At 48.0% G+C, this 23,987-nt stretch overlaps 1 protein-coding gene and 2 non-coding genes across 4 annotated transcripts; 2 read left to right on the top strand and 1 right to left on the bottom strand.

The window, feature by feature from the left end:
• Nucleotides 1-1,101: 1,101 nt before the first annotated feature.
• Parp16 (poly(ADP-ribose) polymerase family member 16) lies at nucleotides 1,102-15,156 on the bottom strand. 2 transcript variants are annotated; one of them, XM_090358181.1, is made up of 6 exons: nucleotides 14,690-15,156; nucleotides 11,420-11,557; nucleotides 10,596-10,802; nucleotides 6,913-7,084; nucleotides 4,229-4,370; nucleotides 1,102-2,411 (listed from the first exon to the last, which is right to left on the bottom strand). In XM_090358181.1, exons 1-6 carry the CDS (start codon nucleotides 14,870-14,872, stop codon nucleotides 2,273-2,275), a joined length of 981 nt encoding a protein of 326 aa, XP_090214307.1. In that variant the 5' UTR covers nucleotides 14,873-15,156; the 3' UTR covers nucleotides 1,102-2,272. The 2 variants fall into 2 exon arrangements, with proteins under 2 accessions (XP_090214307.1, XP_090214308.1); XM_090358182.1 differs by having other exon boundaries at nucleotides 1,102-2,408.
• Nucleotides 15,157-18,820: 3,664 nt separating this feature from the next.
• Nucleotides 18,821-18,940, top strand: LOC150046342 (U5 spliceosomal RNA). The gene has a single exon (XR_016532647.1). It is a non-coding gene; the product is annotated as a U5 spliceosomal RNA (small nuclear RNA).
• Nucleotides 18,941-20,727: 1,787 nt separating this feature from the next.
• On the top strand, nucleotides 20,728-20,843 carry LOC150046341 (U5 spliceosomal RNA). The gene has a single exon (XR_016532646.1). It is a non-coding gene; the product is annotated as a U5 spliceosomal RNA (small nuclear RNA).
• Nucleotides 20,844-23,987: the final 3,144 nt, after the last annotated feature.

Here is a 23,987-nt window from a genome sequence, read left to right as displayed (position 1 = left end):
GTTTGAAATCATGGTCTGGGTATTGTCCCTTAGTTTCTCTGTTCAAGACTGCACTCTTAACACTTGGGCCAGAGTTCCACTTCCAGCATTTTGCTAGTCAACTGGAAATCGAAGAGTCTAACAGACTTTCCTGTCCAAGCATGACCTGAACCACAATCCTCAGATCTTAGCCCCCCGAGTAGCTAGGCTTAGAGGTAGGAGCCACCAGTGTGTAGCTAATGCTTCCACCTTCATTACAGCAATCTCATTGCCATATAAGTGAAGCTCCATTATGGCTGAAAGCCAACAGGGAGAAGAAATGGAGACTTCTTCATGGGATGTGGCTCTCTGTGCAGCCACATTGTTTTTAATTTTTATTTTTCTTTTTGCCAGTTCTGGGGCTTGAACTTAGGGCACTATCCCCAAGCTTCTTTTTTTTTTTTTTTTCCAGTCCTGGGCTTGAGCTCAGGGCCCGAGCACTGTCCTTGGACTTTCTCAAGGCTAGAGCTCTACCACTTGAGCCTCAGCACCATTTCCGTCTTTTTGCTATGTATGTGGGGTACCGAGGAATTGAACTCGGGTCTTCGTGCATGCTGGGCAAGCACTCTACCACTAGGCCAAACTCCTGCCCCCCCCCCAAGCTTCTTTTTGCTCAAGGCTAACACTCTAGCACTTGAGCCACAGTGCTACTTCCACCTTTTCTGTATATGTGGTACTGAGGAATCAAACTCAGGGCTTCGTGTATACTAGGCAAGCCCTCCCAGCCCAGCCCAGCTACAACATTTTTTTTTTTTTTTTTGCCAGTCCTGGGCTTGAGCTCAGGGCCTGAGCCCTGTCCTTGGACTTTCTCAAGGCTAGAGCTCTACCACTTGAGCCTCAGCACCATTTCCGGCTTTTGTCTATGTATGTGGTACCAAGGAATCGAACCCGGGTCTTCATGCATGCTAGGCAAGCACTTTAACCACTAGGCCAAACTCCTGGCCCCTACAACATTTTTTTTGCTACAAACTTTTTTTTTTTTTTTTTTGCCAGTCCTGGGCTTAAGCTCAGGACCTGAGCACTGTCCCTGGATTTTTCTCAAGGCTAGAGCTCTACCACTTGAGCCTCAACACCACTTCTGGCTTTTTCTAAGTACGTGGTACCAAGGAATTGAAACCAGGTCTTTGTGCATGCTAGGTAAGCACTCTACCACTAGGCCAAACTTCCGGTCCCTGCTACAAACTTTTTTTAAAGTCCAGGCCAAGTCCCAAAGACTTGGAATGGCTCTGAAGAACGCTTGATTCTGGCAGATAACATGGCACACTGGGGCAGGCTCCTAATCCCTAGAGACCAGCATCATGGCACTTGTGACAGGCAGGCCACAATCAGGGCAGCTTGGTAAGGTTAAAGACACCAGTAAACCAGCCACTCCAGATTCCTCTGTCTAAAACACAGCTATGAAAGACACTATGGATCTTGGCCAAATGGTGTGCTCTTGGTTTAGAAATTTCCCCATTGTACTGAGCTCACAGAGACTAATTTGTGAAACAGCTATTTTTTTTTTCCAGAGTAGAAAGGATTTGGTTGCTCCTCAGCTGCACTCAATCAGCAGTTAGTAGTTTGTAGGAAAAGACAACTTGAGTTACTCATTGTCTAAAAAAAAAAAGCCTGATTCCTTTTCTATTGCCTGCTAGTAGAGCAGAAGGCTGTTTGTTGATTTGAGAAAATTGTTAAAATGTTTTGCACTGGCACACAAAAGCTGACGGCATCCAAAACAACCTCACTGAATTGTGTTTTTTTTTTTTCTTTTTTATGAGAAACAGGACTGTCTCTCTTGGGTGTCTTGAGTCAAAACAAGGAAACTGCTTGCCTGGTGATTGATAATTCCCACTGCACACAATCAATCTTCCAGAAGGCATTAGAAAACATCCGACCTCTGCCAGGAATGACTGTCAACATACCACGGGCAGCTTGAATACTTGATTCTTAAACGTGGCAGGACTTTTTCCTTTGGCCCTGGCTGGGGGGGAAAAAAAAGTCAATTCCAGAAGACTATTTAGGAAGCAGTGAATAAAAGGGCACCCCTAGAACCTTCCACTGAAGAGCCAGACATTCCCCTATACACAATGTCACTAAAGTACATCTGGGAACATCTTCAAAGGCCATCAGTCCATTTATGGCATCTGTGAAGTTGTCCTGTGGTCCTCTAATTGGTCCTCAGACTTGGCTTGGCTGAAGTGAAGAACCAGAGGTAGAGAATGAAGATTTTAAGGCACGTGGCTGAGACGGTTATCCATACCAAATGCCCACATAATCATCTCTTTGCACGATTCCAAAGATGCTGGAAGGAATTAGAGTTGATAATGCTCACTAAAAGCAGTAGCAGCAGATACAGGGACATCATGACCAGAAACCAATGGCTGGAAAACCAGGAGAACTGGCTTGAGGCCCTGCTGAAGAAGAAAATGAGTGAGGTTGGTGATAGAAGAAAAACATAAAAAAAAAAAAAATGAAGTATAGACAACAAGTTCTGGCTCAAAGAAGATGAAATGATGAATTTCATTCTCTGCGTGAGCTGTAAGAAATTTCGTGCTGCCTTCCTAGAGAAATCTGGGATTTTGTTTGCTCTGGCATCAAAGAGTCTTTCAACAGAACATTTTCTAAATGTACAAGGACAGCTAGGCAATGAGCTCATCCTGAATTCCCCTTTTCTAAGTTCTTTTTTTTTTTTCCTTCCTTTCATAACCCAACTGCCCTTAAGAAGGACTCAGTATCTAAAAGAATGACCCTCATCAGGGAATCTGGCCCAGATGGTAACAGGTTATTTAGTAAAAAAAGATCTTTTCACTCTACACATGTATAAATATAAATGTGAGCTGGGGAAATCCTCTCTGACCCATTGGGAGAGGTTATAAGACCTCCAACTGTGCATTAAGTACACACTTCCAGCTCATGCCTATAAACCTGGCTACTCAAGAGGCTGAGATCTCATGATTATATTCCAAATCACATGGAGCAGGAAAGTCCATGAGACTCTTTTTATTTTCAGTCATGGGGCTTGAACTTTGGGCCTGGCTGCTGTCCCTGAGCTCTTCAGCTCAAGGCTAGAGCTCTACCACTTTGAGCCACAGTGTCACTTTTGGTTTTCTGGAGATAAGAGTCTCATAGACTTCCCTGCCTGGGCTGGCTTTGAACCGAAATCCCCAGGGCTCAGCCTCCTGAGTAGCTAGGATTACAGGCATGAGCTACCAGGGCCCAGTTCTTATCTCCAATGAATGTCTAAAAAGAAAGAAGTGGAGCTTTGACTCAAGCAATAGAGCACTAGTCTTAGTCAAAAATATTCAGAGACAGCATCTAGGCCTTGAATTTAAGTCCCAGGACCAGCACAAAAAGCAAACTAACAAAAAAAAGGCTCACGGAGAAGGGTGGAACAAATGGAATTTTTACATCAAAAAAATCAGCTGAGGGGCCAAGAGTTTGGCCTAGTGGTAGAGTACTTGCCTAGCATGCACAAAGACCCGGGTTCAATTCCTCAGTACCACATACACAGAAAAAGCTAGAAGTGGTGCTGTGGCTCAAGTGGTAGAGCTCTAGCTTTGAGAAAGCCCAAGGACAGTGTTCACTTTGCTTGTTTTATCTCTTATAGCACTGGAATAAACCCCAGAGTCTCAAGTATACAAGGCAGGCACTCTACCACCGAGCTACAAACCCCTGCTTCAACACCTTCCAGGTGTGTGGTTTACACCTATAATCCTAGCTACTCAAGAGACTGAGATCTGAGGATCTCCATTCAAAGCCAGGCAAAGAAGGAAAGTCTGTGAGACCACTATCTCCAAAGTGGTAGAGTGCTGCTAGCCTTGAGCCCAAAAACTCAAGGACAGAACCGAGGTCCTGAGTTCAAGCCCTATGACTGACCAAAAAAAAAAAAAAAAAAAGTAAAGAAAGAAAGAAAAGAAAAGTACTGGCCAGGAGTTGGGCCTAGTGGTAACGTGCTTGCCTAGCATGTACGAAGACCAGGGTTCAATTCCTTAGTACTACATACATAGAAAAGCTGGAAGTGGTGCTATGGCTCAAGTGGTAGAGCATTAACCTTGAGAAAAGCCCAGACTCCTCCCCTCCTCCCTATCCTGAAGCCTGCTGTCAACGCTTCAAACAAAGTGGAGGCCTGATCAGGCCAGGGGCTAAGCAGGGGGAGAAGACAAAATCAGTGTGTGGATTCAGCCCCTCCGTCCTCTCCGGGCCCCCAGGCAGGACCCTCGCTCCTTCTTACCTCTTGGGCTGCTTCTGCGAGTACACCAGCAGGTACTTCAGGCGCAGCAGCTGGTTGTTGGTGACCACAAAGTACTTAGGGGGCACGTCTCCCCCCTCGCTATGCCTCACCCTGGCTCTTCCACGATCTATTTCCTTGGAATCTAAATGAGGGAAATACAACTGAAGAAGCAAATGAGGACAGAAATGAACCAAGCCACCTCATCCTAAGGTACAGAAGCCCTGACACACCGAGCAATGGGTGTATGTGTGTGCGTGTGTGTGTGTGTGTGTGTGTGTGTGTGTGTGTGTTAAATAGCTTCCAAATAGGAGACGCAGGAAGGCAGGCAGGCAGACAGGAGGAGAAACAAGAAAGAATAAAACTCAACTATGTGGGGGAAAGCAGAGGGAAGAAGCAAACTGACAACTATGACAATAAAAATAGGCTAGGGCTGGACATAATGGTACATGCCTGTAATTCTAGCTATACAAAGGTAAGTAGGAGAATTGTGGTGTGAGTTAACTCTATCTGAAGAATAACTAAATAAGAACAAACAAACAAACAAAAATATGCCTCAAGTGATAGAGAATCTACCTAGTAAGCATGGCATTCTGCTTTCAAATGTGAAAATGATGATGATGATGCTAACACTGACAAGAGGGCTTGCTTGATCCGGAATAAAGCCTTGAGTAAATCATGCTAGGGCTTGGAACGAAGCTTAGTGGTACAGCGCTTGCCTAGCATACATGACGCCCTGGGTTCGATACCTCAGTACCACATGAACAGAAAAAAAGCCAGAAATGGTGCTGTGGCTCAAGTGGCAGAGCACTAACCTTGAGCAAAAAGTGTCCAAGGACAGTGCCCAGGCCCTGAATTCAAGCCCTGGGATTGGCAACCAATCAATCAATCAATCAAATAATAATCCACACTAGATTTGAGCTTCCTAGAATACTTTTCTTTCACCCTTCCTAATGAGATTTCAATTTGTTTGTGCAGTTACTGGGGCTTGAACTCAGTGTCTGGGCACCGTCTCTGGGCTTTTTCACTCTAGGCTAATGCTGTACCATACTTGAGCCATAGCTCCACTTCAGGCTTTTTTGTTAGTTGACTGGAAATAAGAGTCTCAGGGATCTTTCTGCTGTGGCATCTCAGCTACCTGAGTAACTAGGATTATAATGCTAGGTATGAGCCACCAGTAACTGGCAAGACAATTTTTTTTCCTTTTCTTCTGTGCCAGTCCCAGAACTTGAACACAGGACCTGAGAGCTGACCCTAAACTTTTATGCTTAAGGCTAGTACTCTACCACTTGAATCACATCTTTGCTTCCAGCGTTTTTGGTGATTAACTAGAGATAAGAGTCTCATGAACTTGCTTCACACTGCAATCCTCAGATCTGAGTTAGAATTATAGGCCACCAGGGCCTGGATTTAACTTTTCTTTTAATAACTTTAACAGTTTCTCGCGATGAGGCGGGGCGGGGGGCGGGGGGTGGGATGGCGAGGAGAGAGCAAAGCTGCGTGCCAGCAGAGGCTGTGAGGTTTAGTTTGGATGTTTCATGTCACTGTGTACAAAGTTCCTAAGAAATACAAATGCAAACATATTCCTGCTGTCTGGTCTGGGAGGGCGGTGGCAGACCTGGGCTAGGTCTGTAGGATCCCAGTTGTTTTACATTAGAGGCCAGAACAATCTGTCTTCTGAAATTCTCCTTTTTAGAGTCAAACTGACAGGCCCATTTGGAGATTGGAATGATGGTTCTCTGACTCCTCTCTGTCTTGGAGCAGGACAACACAGCAGGAGGCCAGGGGAAAACAGTCTACAGAACACATCAGGGCTGTACAGAAGGGTGGGGGCAGTTCACCACTCCCTGCAAATCCCTGAACTTGTTCTTTCTAATTTCAAATACCCCTCTTATCCACTGGGGGCTTCATTTCAGCACACATCAGGGTGGCTCAGAGGGTCTAGACCTGGTATCCTTCGATTTTAACTTAGTAAATACTGTTTTGTTTTTAGTGCTGGTACTAGGGCTTAAATTCAGAGTTTGATAGTTTGATTGTTGCTATCCTTTCTTCTCCACTCAAGGCTCTCCATTTCCAGCTTTGGGGCAGGTTAATGAGATATCAGAGTCTCGTGGATTTCTTTCCTGCTTGGGGTAGCTTTGAACCACAAATAAGACCTACTTCCAGACCAGGGCCCCTGGATGCTGATGGCTCACTCCTGTATTCCTAACTACTTGGGAGGCTGAGATCTGAGGACTGCAGTTCAAAGCCAGCCTAAGCAGGAAAGACCATGAGATGCTTGTCTCTGATGAGCCACTAGGAAACCAGAAGAGATGCTGTGGCTCCAAGTGGTAGAGCACAAGCCTTGAACACAAGAGCTCAGGGACAACACCCAGGCCTCAAGTTTGAGCCCCACAACCAGTACACACACACACACACACACACACACACACACACACACACACAAGAAGAGACACCATGCCCTATCCAAATGGTTCAGGAAATTGTGGGCCCTGTTGCCTCCTCTTGGCTCTCCCTGCCCCAGACCTGTAGTTAGTGACCACATCCATCCATGCTCAATGCCTATGTAGACTTTTCTCTCCTCTCCGGCAGCCCGCTGTCTTGCGCTCTCCAGTAGCCCCTCACCCCCAACACATGACACCCAGCAGAAGGGCCTGCAGCCAGGCTTGAACTAAATACCCACTTACCCTTCTTCTTGGCTTGGCACTTGACATCCGGGTGGTCAATGACCTCACACACAGCCACACAGCTGAGGATGGGTCCCAGGAGGCTGCGTTGCCACCCGTGACTGTGGGGACTATAAATGAGGGCCAGGCTCAAGTCACTCGTGAGGTAGGTCCCCTCTCCAAACAACGATGTCTGTGGGGCAGAGGCCCAAAAGGAAGAAGCACAGGGGTGAGCAGAGCTGACACTGCGGGACATAACACACTGGCGAGGCGCTGCTCACCCATGCCTGTAATGCTACCTACTTAGGACCCCGAGATCTAAGGATCAAGGTTCAAAGCCAGCCAGGGCAGACAAATCCATGAGATTCCTATCTTCAATTAACCAGCAAACAATCAATCAAAAAGCCAGAGGTGGAACGATAGCTCAAGTGGCAGAGCACCAGCCCTGAGCAAAAGAAAATGTCAGGGACAGTGCCCTGGCCCTGAGTTCAAGCCCCAGGCATAAAAAAAAACCAGCAGGCATGACAATAGGATGGAAACACCTATGACTTCCTGGTGAGGGTTTCTTCACTAAATACATTCCCATCTGGCAATGCTTTAGCTGACTGCAGATTTGGTCACCCGGCCTGGCAAACCTGCACTACCTTGTGGTCATGGATGAGTGAAAGAGCCCAGAGATATGCGTCCAAACAGAGTTCAGCCTGGATGTTCCAACAAGCAGGCAAGTTGGAGAAACTTTCTGTGAAGCCAGCCACCCCCGGCTCACACACACACCTGTAATCCTGGCTATTCAGGAAGCTGAGATTTGAGGATCTCCATTTAAAGCCAGCCCAGGTAGAAAAGTGCATGTAACTCCTATCAATGAATCACCAAAAAGCTTGAGGAAAAGAAACTTAGGCTCCTGCAAGAGCCAGGAGCAGCACCAGGGGCTCACCCCTGGGACCCTAGCTACATAGGAGGCTGAGATCGGAGGATCACGGTTCATAGCCAGCCTGGGCACAACAGTCCATGAGACTCTTTTTTTTTTTTTTTTTTTTTGCCAGTCCTGGGCTTGAGCTCAGGGCCTGAGCACTGTCCTTGGACTTTCTCAAGGCTAGAGCTCTACCTCTTGAGCCTCAGCACCACTTCTGGCTTTTTGCTACGTATGTGGTACCGAGAAATCGAACCTGGGTCTTCATGCATGCTAGGCAAGCACTTTAACCACTAGGCCAAACTCCCGGCCCCCCATGAGACTCCTATCTCCAATCAACCACCAGAAATCCGGAAGTAGCATTGTGACTAAAGTAGTCGAGTGCTAGCCTTGAGCTGAAGAGCTCAGGGACAGTGCCCAGGCCCAGAGTTCAAGCCCCACTAGTGATCAAAGGAAAACAAAACAAAGAATAATAAGGAAGGAAAGAGCATCATTTGGCCGATGTGTGTGTCAAGTCACACCCCGATGCAGGGAAAGGTTCTACCTGCCAGAGAGGACAATCTGAGTCATTACTTGGAAAAGAAAGGAATTTCTGCGACAAGAAACTGTAACCAGATGAGAAGCAGACATGAAGGGAAGGGTAAATTTTATGCTTTGTGTTGATGGTGATGGCCAAGATGATTTCCAGAAAAATCACCGGGGGTGTTAGCTCAGTGGTAGAGGGCAGGCTGGCCTGGCATGTGGAAGGCCGGGAGGCCTGCTGTATCATCCCTGGCCTCACAACAAAACAGAGACATCCAAAATAGATTCTAGGATGCAGCTCCCTGGTGATGGGTGCTAAGTTGGTGTTCTCTCCCCACCCCCAGGATGGAAAGCTAGTAAGGCAGGGTGTGACAGCTACGAGCACCCGACATCCAGAGATAGTTTTGAGTCACTCGAGAGTTCTTAGATGCTGCTAAGCAGCTAAAACCCGAAGCCTCGAACCAGCATCAAAATAAAGGGGGGAGGGGAAGAGGGGGAAGAGGGGGAAGAGGGAGAGGAGGGGCAGGAGAAGGGGGAGGAAGAGAGAGGAAGAGAAAGGGAAAGAGAGAGGGAGAGAAAGAAGAAGAGAGGGAGAGAGGGAGGGAGGGTGGTGCGAGGGAGGGAGGGAGGGAGTGGGGGGGGAGGAGGGAGGATGAGGATGATAATTTGGTGTATGAGACCACTAACCTGAAGACCACATCTCCAGGGTAAGGCAGAGGCCCCTTGGTTCCAGTGGCCTAGCCAGACTAATAAAGTGAGAGCCAGCGTAAACAAGCAAACCCCCAGCATTAATCAGATGCAGCAGGCATGAGAACGGCTCAGCTAGCCTCAGGGCTGCATCAGCCCCCACTAAGCCCCTGCTCCTGGAGCCAGCCTCTCACAGACAAGGCTGGAAGAACAACCCCCAGCCTCCCCACTACCTGCCCTGCCCTTTCCTCCAGCTGAGAAGAGCTGCTACAGCTTCCTTGGTGCTTAATACACAGAGCCTTTGTACACAGAAAACCTCAGCAGGGGCTGGGAATGTGGCTTAGTGCTTGACTAGCATGCATGAAGCCCTGGGTTCGATTCCTCAGTACCACAAACACAGAAAAAAGCCAGAAGTGATGCCGTGGCTCAAGTGGTAGAGTGCTAGCCTTGAGCAGAGAGGCTCAGAGACAAAGCCCAGGCCCCAAATTCAAGCCCCTGGACTGGGAAGAGGGAGAGAGGGGGAGAAAGGCGAAGAGAAGGGGAAGAGAAGGGGAGGAGAAGGGGAGGAGAAGGGGAGGAGAAGGGGAAGAGAAGGGGAAGAGAAGGGGAGAGAGGGAGAGGAACAGAGGGAGGGAAAGGGAGGGAAAGGGAGGGAGGGAGGGAAAGGGAGGGAGGGAGAGAGGGGAGATGAGAGAGAGGAGGACAGAGAGGAAAGAGGACAGAGGAGACAGGAGAGAGAGGAGACAGGAAGGGAGAGGAGACAGGGAGAGAAGGAGGGGAAGAGAAGACGCTGTCCCTAACCTTTTCTGTGTGTGTGTGTGCAAGGCTACTATTGTATCATCCGAGCCACAGTTCCACTTTTAGCTCTCTGGGGATGGTTACTTGGAGATGAGTCTCAGGGATTTTTCTGCCCAGGCTGACTTTGAACCATGATCCTCAGATCTTAGCCTCAGGAGCAGCTGGGATGACAGGTAAGAGGCACTGGCCCTCCAGTGACATTTTCTTTTGTAATGCCTTCCAGGATGTATATAGAAAGCCAAGCCTGGCCACCCCTGACACTCCTCAGTCTGTCAGCACCATAGCAATCTATTAGAGACCTTGTAAGTTACAGGCTCAAGAGGTCAAAGGTACACCTAAGGGGCCCAAAGTTTGGCTTCGTGGTAGAGTGCCTGCCTAGCTTGCACAAAGCCCTGGGTTTGATTCCTTGGGACCACATATACAGAAAAAAGCTGGAAGTGGTGCTGTGGTTCAAGTGGTAGAGCTCTAGCCTTGAGAAAGCCCAAGGACAGTGCTCAGGCCCTGAGTTCAAGCCCCGGACTGGCAAAAAAAAAAAAAAAGTCTCAGGTCATTTGTAAACGTAAAATTCTGCATTTTTTTCCACCTTCCAAGAGACACTGTTACTTCTATGAGACACTTATTTCCAATTAAGCATCCAAAAAAAAAAAAAGGCTGTTCTGAGACCACACCCTCAGTGGTTAGGCAAACACACTCACCCACACTCTGCTCTCTACCAACCCCCCCAGAATTCCGGTCCCTACCCCTGTGCCCCACTCCCTCCCATGGGAGCTGGGGCCCCTGGGGACACCTTGTTCAAGTGGCAGTGAAGGCCACTGTGGAGGATAGAATGGAAGTTTTCCAGGCGGCTGCCATGAAAGGCGTAGAACAGCTCTCGTTCTCCTTTGGTTTCATAAAATTTTGCATTGGCGGAGTTGAAGTATTCAATCTCAAAAAGGAAGTCCGGGGCAGGGACAGCCATGTGAGAGGAACCGGTCAGCTGCTGGATCTTTTCAAACTTGAAAACATAAAGAGATGCAATGCCATTAGGGAAATAAAATACACTGGTTTTTGTTTTTTTTTTTTTAAATGGGGATGGGCCGGGAGTTTGGCCTAGCACGCATGAAGACCTGAGTTCGATTGCTTGGTTCAAATACTAGAGCTCTAGCCTTGAGAAAACCCAAGGGCAGTGCCCAGGCTCTGAGTTCAAGCCCCAGGACTGGCCAAAAAAAAAAAAAAAAAGTAGAGTCCTCTTTTATCAGAGTCATCTGCAGTACTCCCTAAATAAAGGGGAACCAACTCAACATTTTCCATTGCTTAGGCACTGCTCACAGTGTGAATTCAATCCCACAGTTCCTGAGGAAGTATCCTAGTAAAATCTCCACTTTACAGAGGAAGAAACAGATGCTGAAATCCACCCAAGAATCAGCTCAAGATCACACAGCACTGCTCTGCCAGTATGCCAGCACATGGTCCTCCAGACAGGCTCAGAACCCCTGAATCCAGGGCCCAGGAATTGGTATTTTCCACAAGCTGCCAAGTCACTCTGGTTCACAAGGGAGATTTGGAATTGCTGGATTGATTACTGTCTTGAACCCTGGGAGAAGCTGTGATCCTAACAGATCGAAGTCTCACCTCAGCTTTCCCTGCACTGTGGATCGTCAGGACCTTGGAGGACAAGATCCAGCTCACCAGGTCCCAGGCCCACTGGTCTTTGTCTTCGGAGGATTGCAAAAGTTCCTTCAGGTTAGGTAACCTGTGGACATCTGCAAGCTGAAGTGGTGAAAACCTCCATTAGTAAGGCTTCTGCTAGAGTGATAACCAGGCCCCCTCTAGTGGTGAAATGGGAATATTGCAAGCCTTCCTTATTTCTCCTTCCCTAACATTTCCTCAACAGAGGAAATTCGCATGCTTTCAATTCCTTTCCAGATCATTCCAAACTCTGAAAGCTCTGAACTCAAAAGGGGCTTTTTTTTTTTCTTTTTGCATCTGTGTGCCATACTTGAGCTTGAACTCAGGGGGACCCTCCAAGATTTTCTGCCCAAAGCTTGTGCCCTACCACTTGAGCCACTCCTCCACTTCTAGCTTTTTCTTTTTTTTTTTTTGGGGGGGGGGGCTATCAATTGGAGATGACGAGTCTCGAAGACTTCCGTGCCTGAGCTAGCTTTGAACTGAAATCCTCACATCTCTAGTTTTATAGGAATGAGCCACCAGCCCAGCTTGTTTAATTTTGTACAGAATATGGTCTAAGCTCATGGGAGTTTTGTGTAGTCTTCAGCTTTTCAAACTAAGAATGTTAACGTGCTCAACTATAGGATGCAACTGTCGCTGTAAGTGGTATTATATGTGCATGCAATCAAGAGTTAGCAAAGTTGGGCTCAGGAGTTTGGCCTAATGGTAGAGTGCTTGCTTAGCATACACGAAGACCCAGGTTTGATTCCTTGGTACCACATACATAGGAAAGCCAGAAGCGGTGCTGTGGCTCAAGTGGTAGAGCTCTAGACTTGCAAAAGCCCAAGGACAAGGGCCGGGAGTTTGGCCTAGTGGTAGAGTGCTTGCCTAGCATGCATGAAGACCCGGGTTCAATTCCTCAGTACCATATACATAGAAAAAAGCCAGGAGTGGTGCTGAGGCTCAAGTGGTAGAGCTCTAGCCTTGAGAAAGTCCAAGGACAGGGCTCAGGCCCTGAATAGCTAGGATTACAGGTATTAGCAACCAGCACCTGACAGGATCTGCTAGTTTGGTTTTGGGGTCTTGGGTTTCTAGTGCTAGGGCTCTAACTCAGGCATGCTAGGTCCATCTCCACAACTGACCACAACCTCTACCCTAGAATTTGTGTGTGTTTGTTTTTGCCAATCCTAGGCTTGAGCTCAGGACCTGAGCATTATCCCTGTTTTTTTTCCCTCATATCATGTAACCCTTTTATTAATTACAATAAAAAATTATTAAAAAAAAAAGACTAGAACCCTACTATTTGAGCCACAGCACCATTTCCAGCTTGTTCTATGTATGTGGTATGGAGGAATCAAACCTGGGTCCTTGTGCCTGCTAGGCAAGCACTCTACAACTAGGCCAAACTCCCAGGGTCATGGGGCTTGAGCTCGGTCTGGGTGCTGTCCTTGAACTCTTAAGCTCAAGGCTATTGCCCTACCTCTGGGCCTGGGCGTTGTCCTGGAGCTCAAAGCTAAAACCCTACCCTTGAGCAGAGCCCAATTTCCTGTTTTCTAGAGGTTAAGTGGAGATAAGAATCTCAGGTCCTTTTGTGCTTTTGTGACCGGGCTGGCTTTGAACCTTGATCCTCAGATCTCGGCCTCCTGAGTAGCTAGGATTATAGGCCTGAGCCACCATGCTGCACCTCTGTAGTTTTTTTGTTGTTTTTGCTTTTTGTTTTGTCAATCGTGGGGCTTGAACTGAGGGACCTGGGGCTGTTCCTGAACTCTCTTGTTAAAGGCTAGCATTTTACCATTTTGTCATATTCCTTAGTGGTTTGTCTTTGTTTCCTTTTGCTGGTCCTGGTGCCTGAACTCAAAGTGTGGGCTCTGTCCTTGAACAACTTTTTTTTTTTTTTTGGCCAGTCCTAGGGCTTGAACTCAGGGCTCAGGGCCTAAGCACTGTCTTTTGGCTTTTTTTTTTTTTTTTTTTGCCAGTCCTGGGGCTTGGGCTCAGGGTCTGAGCACAGTCCTTAGGCAAGCACTCTACCACTAGGCCAAACTCCTGGCCCAATCTTAATGTTTTGTAGAGAATTTCTGTGTGTGTTTGTACTGAAGCTTGAATTTAGGGCCCTGCACTTTTGCTCTGCTCCCTACAAGCTGCCACAGCTGGTCCCAGATCACTTTAGCATGTCTCCTTCAACTTTCAGATATTTGCTGGTTAATTGGTTAACTGATTAATAAACTCGCCTAAGGTGGCTTTAAGCCATGATCCTCAGATCTCAGACTCCTGAATAGTTATGTTTATAGGTGTGAACCACTGGTGCCCAACTATAAAGAATTTTTTTCATTTATCCTTATGAATGACACTGGCCTACTTTTTTTTCTTGTATTATCTTGATATATATATATAAATATATTTTTTCTTGATATATATATATATATATATATATGTAACTTTGGCTAGCCTTTCAATACTTTAGCCGAGTGTGGGTGGCTCACACCTGCAATTCTAGCTACTCAAGAGGCTGAGATATGAGGATCATGGTTCAGAGTCAGCCTGGGCAGAAAAGTCCATGTGACTCTTGTTTCCCCCCCCCCAAAAAAAATAACAGGAAACAGGAAGTGGTGCTGTGGCTCAAAGTAGTAGAGCACTGGCCTTGAGCAAATCAATGCAGGGACAGGGCCCAGGGCCCTGAGTTCAGACCCCACAACTGATCAAAAAACAAAAGCAAAAACAACCACAAACCACATCAGGGACAGTGCCCATCCCTTGAGTTCAAGCCCCAGGACCAGCATATACACAAACATAAATTAACACATCTTGGCCCAGTAATACTTCGGTGTCTTTAAGGATGCTGGGTTAGCTTTGGTGTTCTATTCGTGGTGGTAAGTTCTATTTTTCTCGGTGACCCCAACAACGATTGGACTGATTACCTGGAAGGCTTGATGCTATGACAGCTCTCCAGGAAATGAAAGGCCTTGTCAGTCATCAGGGAAGTCAACACACCTGGATGGGCTGCGCTGACACAAAGCCCGTCCCTTAGTGACTTCACCCGGAGATCCAAGTCTAGATGGTGGGTCTAGAGGACCCACGAGTGTGACAACTCCAGGGCAGGGGGAGGTTAAAAAAAAAATGTTCTTTTTAAGCTACTGGAAAACTTTCCCAAGGCCGAGCTGGCGGGGGAATGGAAAGTTCCAGAGGAGGGGAGGATCCCGTGGCCGGGGGGCCTCGCCAGGCCCCGGGCGCACTCACCAGGGCCTCGAAGTCCTTGCAGTCCCGGCGGGTGTAGGCGGCGGGGAAGGGTCGCAGCACCGAGTCCCGCTTGTAGCTCTGCAGCGCCGAGGCGAAGAGGCTGCAGCGGAGGTCGGCGGCCAGCACGTCCCGGCCCGCCGCCGCCCGGCCGGCCGCCCTGGAGGACGGGGACGCCGACCACATCCCCGGTCCCCGGCGCGCTGCGGTAACGGGGGGCGATGCACGGGCTCCGGGGCCCAGCTGTGAGAGATCCGAGCGGGGCCCGACCTCCCGGGGCCAGGGTTTCCAGCTTGGGATAGAGCCGCCAGGCTCTGGGGGAGAAGACCGAGCAGGGGTCACGATCCAACTCAGCCCAGCGTCCCCAGCAGGGGGGGACTGGAGACCGCGTGCTGGCCGAGCCCCGGCCCGGAACGCGCGGGGGAGCTCTAGACCGGAGGGCGTCCAGGGCCCGGGGAGGGGCTACGACACGGGGGGTGGGGCGGGGGGAGAACGACTGGCCCGGGAACACGGACACACCTGTCCGGTGCAAGGGGTGCCGACCCAGGGCCACAAGCCCTCCGGGTCCGCGCGGCCTCCTGGCCACGCCCTCCGCCGTGCAGCCGAAGCCCCAGCGCCCGCTAGCTGCCCGCGGCGCCGCCTGCGCTCAGCCGCCGCGACGCGTGGGACGCCGGACTGAGCCGACCTCTCCACCGCCCCGCTTGAGGTCGCCACGGCACATTACCTCCGGATGTTACCGGACCGCCCAAGCCACGCCCCGTCGCTAGCCACGCCCATTCCAGGTTCCGCTCGGCCGCCGGCACGCTCAGCGAGACCACGCCCGCCACGCCCAGCTCCTTCGCCGGCCCCGCCCCCCGCGGAAGCCACGCCCCCTCCGAAAGCCCAGCCTTTTCTGCTCGCCATCAACCTTGAGTTGAGTCCCACAGCTGCTCAAGGTTCAGCGTCCCTGCTGGCCCCCAAAAGTCATCCCAAGCCTCTAAAAGAAAATCTCACAGAAACTTCTGGCGGGAACACTTCCAGATCCGGGCATCAGTGGCTCAAACCTGTGATCCTAGCTGTGAACCTAAGCTAGTCAGGAAGCTGAGATCTGAGGATCCAGGCTGATGGGAATCTGCAATCTCAAAATGTGATAGCCCACTCTCCCTCGCCTCCAGGTAAATTTGCACCTTAGTTCCCTGTGGCAGGCCACACCTGGCAGAACCGGGACCGGATCACTGCGTTTGCACCACAGATTCCTGGAACCAGGCCTGCATAAATAACTTCAATTTGAAATAAAAAAATTTGCAAAGCCCATCCAGATATTTTGTGTACCCTCCAGCCAGGTTCACCCAGGACCTTTCACTCCTCTCCCCCCAGCATGCCTCGTGTCTCCTGACTCTCCTTAGCTCTTCATGGCATCACTCTTAAACTATGCATTGAAGTTGATCTGGTCTGTTGAAGTCCCTATCTGCTTTTTTTTTCTGTTTTGGATAGTCGTAGGACTTGAACTCTGGGCCTGGGCACTGCTGTCCCGGAGCTCTTCAGCTACCACCCTACCCCTTGAGCCTCAGCACCACTTCCGGTTATCTGGTGATTAACTGGAGAGTCTCTCCGAGCTGGGCGCCTTACCTCATGCCTGTAATCCTGGCTACTCAGGAGGCTGAGAACTGAGGATCAAGGTTCAAAGCCAGCCTGGGCACAAAAGGACCTGAGATTTTAATCTCCAATTAACCTCTAGAAATTGGGAAGTGGGACTTGGCTCAAGGCTAGGGTAGTACCCTTGAGCTGAAGAACTCAGGGATAGTGCTCAGGCCGAGTTCAAGCTCCAAAACTCACTGTATATACATATATATATATACATATATATACATATATATATACATATATATATATATATCTGTCTCTCGGCCCCAGGCTGGCTTTGAACTGCAAACTCAAGATCTCAGCCCTGTTAGTAGCAAGGATTACAGGCATGAGCTGCCGCACAAGCTCCCCTATCTATTTCTTTATTCTAATACCCTCATGCCTCAGTAAAGTCCCTGAGACTCTTCTCTCCAATTAACTACCAAAGAGCCAAAAGTGAAACTTCAGCTCCAGTGGTAGAGCGCTAGTCTTAGAGCAAAAGAAAACAAAAACAAGGGGCCAGGAGTGTGGCCTAGTGATAGAGTGCTTGCCTGACATGCACAAAGCCCTGGGGTTCAATTTGTAAGTACCACATACATAGAAAAATCCGGAAGTGGTGCTGTGGCTCAGGTGGTAGAGTGCTAGCCTTGAGAAAGCTCAAGGACAGTGTCCAGGCCTTGAATTCAAGCCCCAGGACAGGCAGAAAGAAGACAAGACAGCCAGAGCCAAAAAAAAAAAAAAAGTACTCTTTTCCTTTTTTTTTGCCAGTCCTGAGGCTTGAACTCAGGGTCTGGGTACTCCCTCTGAGCCTCTTTTGCTTGAGGCTTGCACTCTATCACTTATGTCACAGTACCACTTTTGGCTTTTTCTGTGTATGTGGTACTGAGGAATCAAACCCAGGGCTTCATGCCTGCCAGGCAAAGTACTCTACCACTAAGCCACATTCTCAGCCCAGATCAATGCCTTTTTGTGTATAATCAGCTTGAACAAAACCCGGTGTTTTCCCTCTCTGACGATCCAAATAAACAACAGCTTCCTCCTTCTCCTCCTCTTCTTTCTTCTTCCTCCTCTCTTTTTTATTTTTTTTTCAATAGTGGTGCTTAAAGTCAGGGCCTGAGCTCTTTTGTTCAGGGATAGCGCTCTACCACTTTGAGCTCCATTTCCAGTTTTCTGGTGGTTAATTGGAGATAAGAGTCTCACAGGGACTTTTCAGCCCAGGCTGGCTTTGAATCACCATCCTCGGATCTCAGCCTCCTGAGTAGCTAGGATTACAGGCGTGAGTCACCAGCATCCAGTAGGGATCCGAACTTCTTTCCAGCACTAACCTGGTTGAGGTTGCTGACAATAAACTTCATCCTCTCTAAAAAGGGGTCTTGATCTTTGGCTGGTCTGCCTTGCCATAGCGTTACCTCCTAAGCCTTGTCTGCATCCCCGGCTTTATGGAGGTCTCATCTGTCTTTGCTGTCTCCCTCTGTCTTTCAACCAATCCTTCCATTCTCAGCTAGATGGTCTAGGGATGCGGAATAGAACCTACGCCTTTCAACTTGACATTCAGGACAGTTCTCGGGAACTGCTCATTGCAATGGCAGAAGGAATTACTGACCTGTTGTAGCTGCGTATGGACACTTAAATGGGGCCACATCGTGCACAGGCCCCAGTTTGAGCCAAGATGCCCTTGAGACCCCACCAAGACTCCTGTGCAGACAGACCATCAGCTCCCAGCTTGCCTCTCATCTTTTCCTTCACTCCCTTGTGGGTGGTGGCCTGCTGGACCAAGGTCTAGACGCCAATGAATTCCAAAGCTTAGGAGCCAAGAAACCCAACCCAAACACCAAAGGACGAGGCAGTGAGCGCATGCGCCTCGGGGCGCGCTCCAGACCCAGCCCTGTAAATACAATGTATCTGCGCGACTCTCAGGCATTTCTTGCTCGTTTCAGGCTATCATCTCCCAAACAAATAGCGTGGGTAGCACTCGAAACAATGGGATAAAGTCTTGGGACCCTGCCCCAGGTGGAAATCAAAGGCTGGGCCCCTGGATTCCCTTCGCCTGTGCCAGCCTCGCTGCCTGCTTTGAATGACCACTAGGGGGATATTATTAACAGACTTTGCCGCCTCTCTTGGCACCGAGTACTTACAGACTCCTTTATATTAAGAAGAAAAAAAAAATCAGCATGCTCCAAGCCCTAAAGTAAGAAACCCAAATACAGAAGCCTTCTGTGGAGCAGAGCAAGGTTTAAACCCCAGAGAGCCAAGTCTGCAGGGCTTCCAGTTACTCTAGGTGGACCAGAAGTCCCCGGGGGCGAGTATCCAGGGCTCATTTGCATACCCAGAGTACATTGCACCGAGCGCAAAGAGAATTTTTTTCCATGAAATCCGTACTTATTCATTGCTTGAATCTTTTCAACCCATGAAATATAACTTAAAAAACGTGCATCTGAAACCTGTATATAGCACCTCTGTAGAAAAAATAACCACCATAGATGTAAAGGGAGTAGGCTTTCTGAGGCCTCTGTGTCACAGCTGCCGCTTCTCATACTCTGGTTTCTCTTCAGATCGTATAAATCTTTCGCCTTTTACTAAAGATTTCCGTGGAGAGGAACAATTCTGAGTCATAAACCAATTTTTTGAGGCCTTTTTGGGTCTACCAAGGCTACATTTTCCTGTTTAAAAGAAAGACAATAATTGATCAGTGTACTTGCACTTTACGTTGAGGCAATTCTGCCTTCTGCCTGGGTTGAAAAGGAGCTGGTGGGTTGACTAAGGCAACTGAACGTACAGAAGAAAAAGCTTTGTAAGAAATAAGGCTTTAATAATTAGTTTATTTATATGGGGGTGTCCTTTATGTTATCTTCTAGTAGTGGGTGATGTTCCTCTATCAGTTAAATTATTCCTTGATATAGCAAGTGTTAAATTGCAAAATATTGGTTGAACGTGTTCTACTAATAATTGTCATGCTCAATGGGTGTAGAAAATGTTTGTGAATAGGAATCTAACGTGCAAGAGTATGGGAAAATTGGCTGGCTAGAAGTGAGCTTGGATGGGGGGGAGGGGGTTTCCCAGATCGAGGAGAGGCAAAAAGAAAAGAAAAATTAAGACATGGTTTAATTCTTGTAAAATGTCTTGTTTACTATAAAGAAGTTTAAGTAGGTAATACTAAATAAAACCTCCAGGACTACAAAATGGTTGTACAAAATGGTTGAAATAGAAGTGAGAAGTACCAATTCAAGAAGCAGAACAGAGCCAGGCCTGAAATCCTAGTACTTAGGAGGTTGGGCCTGGAGCGTTCAAATGGTTAGAATGTCAGCCTAGAGGGGAAACGCCAAGGCCCCGAGTTCAAGTCCCAGTTCTGGCGCACACGCACATACACACCTTTCACTTCAATGGTGTGAAAAGTGAGTGTGCAATGTCTACATTAGCAACTGGCGGGCAAAAAAAATTAAGCTGACCGCCACTGAGAGCAGGGATTCGTTGGGGGGGGGGGCATAGGGAAGGATGATTGAAATGGGGTGTTAGCCAGCCACTGAGAGGACCTGACTGGTTGCAAAGTAAACCCTTTGTACAACTTTTTAAACATAACAAAAATGTAATTTTAAAGGGGTTAAGAAATTAAAAAATAGCCCAAGAGCGTGGCCACTATAGTAGGTCAGGGCTTGCCTAGCATGCATGAAGCAGTAGGTTCGATTCCTCAGTCCCAACAGAGACAGAAAAAAAAAGCCAAGACGGTGTAATTCCAATACTCAGAATTTTAGGGACAGGAAGACACAGTGTCTCCAATATGGAACGTGAAACACACAAGTTGAGAGTGATAGCCAGACGTTGCCTGAATACTCCACCGAGTGTATGGTACCCACTGCATACTCTTATGCTTGCCATGGGATTTAGGGGAAAAAAAGAAAAAAATTAAACCCCGGCATGCCCTTCCCTCGGTCGGACGCTTAACTCCCACCTAAGGGAGGATTCCTCACTATCTCTGAATTTTGTGTCCAACGATATTTTTTCTTTTTCCGGATTTCTTTAGAAAATTGACATCAAAATTTCAAACATTTTAAAAATTAAAATTTTTCTTTTTTTTTTTTTTTTTAATGGCGATCTCCTAAAGAAATTCAACCCCAGACATTCCAAAATGCAAACCAGACAACACCCGAGTCTGACCGGTCCCCTGGCCTCGCCCCCTGAAGGTCACGCAGCGGCTCTGAGCGCGGAAAGGGCGGGGATAGTAGCTCATCTCATTTGCATACCCGTCGTGCCTTGCGCACAGCACAAGTGCGAAACGGCAACGTGAAACTTCATTTTCCACCTAGATGTGTGCAAAGAAGTTCTTTCAGGTAGAGCGATAGGAACGGTCTTCCTTGCGGCACACGCACGTGTAATCCACCACCGACCGTCAGCGTGATAGGATTTGCTGTTACCCGAGGTGTGACTTACTGGAGCATCCACTCATACTCTGGTTTCTCTTCAGATCGTATAAATCTTTCGCCTTTTACTAAAGATTTCCGTGGAGAGGAACAACTCTGAGTCTTAACCCAATTTTTTGAGGCCTTGTGTTTGCAAGGCTATCTTTTCTATGGTTGAAAAAAAGGAATAATCTTATTAACCCTTGATATATGCTTATGTGTGCTGCTTGTTCTGGTTAATAGGCTTGAGCTAACACCATGCCCACGTCAGATGCTTTTTATTTGTGTGCGTGAGTCCTAATGATAAGAACTCATGTATGCTATCATGTGCATGAATACAGATTTTGGGGCTTAATTTTAGTGCCTGAATAGCAAGGATTGCAGGTATGAACCTTCCCCACCTGTTAACTAAGACTCATTTATTGTCTCTTCTAGTGTCAGAAACAAGCATAGCCGATGGTGATTGAGTTTCAGGCTATTCTTTATATATTACATATACACAGCTCTTTGTGGTTGTTGGAGATAAGGGCCTCACAGACTCTCCTACCCAGGCTAGCTTTGAACTGGGATCCTCCCATCTCAGTATCCTGAGTAGCTAGCAGTTCAGGTGGTATCCAGATTCCCCCCCCCCCCCACTCCTTCCTGATTGTCCTTGAATCATGATCCTCAGACCTCAGTTACTTAATCGCTAGTATTCCAGGCGTGACCCACTGGCACCTGACCCCCTGGTGTTTCCATTTCTATTACACACATGACCTGTTCATTATGGTGCCATCTTGAGCACTTCAGGTAGTGTAGTTGCTTAACTAGTCCATCCACAGAGCACAAAACATGTTCAGAAAGCCAAGGAACGTACCTATCACTTGACCACAAGCACCACTTCTGGCTGTTTCTGAATATGTGGTACCAAGGAATCAAACTCAGGGATTCGTGCTAGTCAAGCACTCTACCTCTAGGCCACACTCCCAGCCCCTCGTGGTAAGCATGTTGGTTCAGTGTGTAAATTGGAATACAGTGTGCAGTTCATTTTTGAAAAGGAGGAGGGAAGAGCAAAGGAGGAGAGCATTGGGGGCTGGGGGTGATTCGCCCCCAGTCCTGGCTCCAGGGGAATTCCTCCTGGCTGTGCAGGTGAGGAAGGAGTGGGTGGGAAAAGAACTCAGGGGAGTGGACAAAGAGGACCAGGAGCCTGGCCTAGTGGTAGCATGCTTGTCTAGCATGCCCCAAGCCCTGGGTTCGATTCCTCAGTACCACATACACAGGCAAAAAAAAAAGGAAGTAGACAAAGAGCCTGGTGGTTCACACCTGCCATCCTAGCTAATCAGGGGGCTGAGATTTGAGGATCACGGTTCAAAGCCAGCCTGAGCAAGAAAGTCTGTAAGACTCTTCCCTCCAATCAACCAGGAGAAAACCAGAAGTGGTGCTATGGCTCAAGTGGTAGAGTGGTAGCCTTGAGTGAAAGAGCTCAAGGACAGCGCCCAGGCTCTGGGTTCAAGCCCCGTGACTGATTAAAATTTAAAAGAAGTGGACAAGGAGCAGAGATTGAGGGGAAAGATTTGGAAAAAGACGCCAAGGAAAGCTGCGCTGCAGAGACAAAGCAGCCCGAGTGGGGTTCCCACAGACTTCAGGCAGGAGCAGGAAGAAAGCCCAGCCACAGGGTCCTTGGTTGAGATGCAGACACAATGCCTGTCCTCTGCGTGGGGCAGTTTGTTCATGGCATCCCTGGAAATATGCCCAGTGCATAAATGACACTGTTTACTCGTTTTTGTTTTGTGTTGTTTTGGTCCTGATCCTGGAGCTTAAACTCAGGGCCTAGATACCGTCCTTCAATGTTTTTGCTGGAGCTTCAGCATTTGAAGTACACCTCCAATTCCAGCTTTTTGGTGGTTCATTGGAAATAACAATTTCCTGGGCTTTCCTGCCTGGGCTGGCTTTGATCTGTGATCCTTCAGCTAGGATAACTATTATTTTATAAGCAGAAAAAAAAAACAACCCAAACCTTGGGACCCAAACTGGGTTCTTCTATATCCAATCTGTGTCACCAGAAGCATGTTTTCTGTTTGTCACTGAGAAGTGAACGCAGAAGCTTCTGGAAAAATTGTGCAGCTCAAGGGAGGAGCGGTGGTTAGAAAGGGGACAACCTGAACATATGGCCCACCTCTCCTTTGTTGGCTTTTAGCAAATTAAAATTTATCTCTCAGGGAGGAAATGAGGGGGTCAGGTTGTTGTTGGGTTTTTTTCTTCCTCTTCTTAATGGGTCCTGATGAAGGAAATGAATCTGGGGGAGGGGTGGGATCAGACATCTGATCTACCCACTGGCCAGCTCAGCAAGATGGGGTGGGGGGTCAGAGGGTCTCTGTACCCTTAGAAGGAAGGCTGGGCACAGTATGTTTTATTATATAATTAACCTTGACCCTTCTGGTTTCAAAGAGAGTGGATGGCTGGAAATAAATCAATAGTCTGGTCTGGTCACTTCAAAGGCTGGAAAAATTCCATGTTGGTTCAGTGTGTAAATTGGAAGAGAGTGTGCAATTCATTTTTGAAAGGGAGGAGGGCTTTAGGTCTAAAATTGAAATAAATTGCCTATCTGCTTCCCTTAATCGAGCAATCGGAAGTCTTTATTGTGTGTATCTTTAGGGGGTAGAGGAGAGCAGGAGACAAGCTTTGTGACCCCTATGTGACCTTCAAGTTAGGCTGTACGGCAAGGGACAGCTTGTCAGGTCTGGGTATAGCCTCACTCCAGTACCTGGCCTCTGTCTTTGTGTGTGAGTGCACGTGTGTGTGCGCATGCCTGTGTGTATGTGTGTGGGGGGGGGGGATATATGCATGTGCGTGTGTGTGTGCGTGTGGGCCTGAATTTTCCCTGAGCTTCCACAGTTCCACTTAAGGCTTTGATGGAGTAGCTTATTGGAGATAAGAGTTTCACAGGCTTTCCTGCCCAGATTGGCTTCGAACCACAGTTTTCTGAGCAGATAGGATGCCCTGTGCAGCTCCAGCTCTTTATGGCATTGTCACACAAATCTAGAATATCTCCTCACCCTCTCCTACATTTCTGGGGGACCCCCTGGCCTCTGGCATGCTGAACAAATACTTTACCACTGAACTCTGTCCCCAGGCTGTCTGGAATTTAATTAATTCGTTAATTAATTAAATTATTTTTTTTTCTTTTTGCCAGTTCTAGGACTTGAGCTCAGGGCCTGGGCACTGTCCTTGGGCTTTCTCAAGGCTAAAGCTCTACCATTTGAGCCACAACACCACTTCCAGCTTTTTCTAGGTATGTGGTACTGAGGAATTGAACCCAGGGCTTC

The sequence above is a fragment of the Megascapheus bottae genome, chromosome 25 (genome assembly GCF_031878675.1).
Source record: "Megascapheus bottae isolate mThoBot1 chromosome 25, mThoBot2.hap1, whole genome shotgun sequence".
In the NCBI taxonomy this organism is placed as follows: Eukaryota; Metazoa; Chordata; class Mammalia; order Rodentia; family Geomyidae; genus Megascapheus; species Megascapheus bottae.
The sequence above is the reverse complement of the archived record's forward strand: the minus strand, read 5'-3'. Positions and strand labels throughout refer to the sequence as shown.

Coding starts and splice junctions, on each gene's coding strand:
- Parp16 (XM_090358181.1), bottom strand. CDS start 14,872: ATGTGGTCGGCGTCCCCGTCCTCCAGGGCGGCCGGCCGGGCGGCGGCG. Junction 7,085..10,595: donor TTCACTGCCACTTGAACAAG/GTGTCCCCAGGG, acceptor TCTGCCCCACAG/ACATCGTTGTTTGGAGAGGG. Junction 2,412..4,228: donor TCGCAGAAGCAGCCCAAGAG/GTAAGAAGGAGC, acceptor TTTCTTCTTCAG/CAGGGCCTCAAGCCAGTTCT.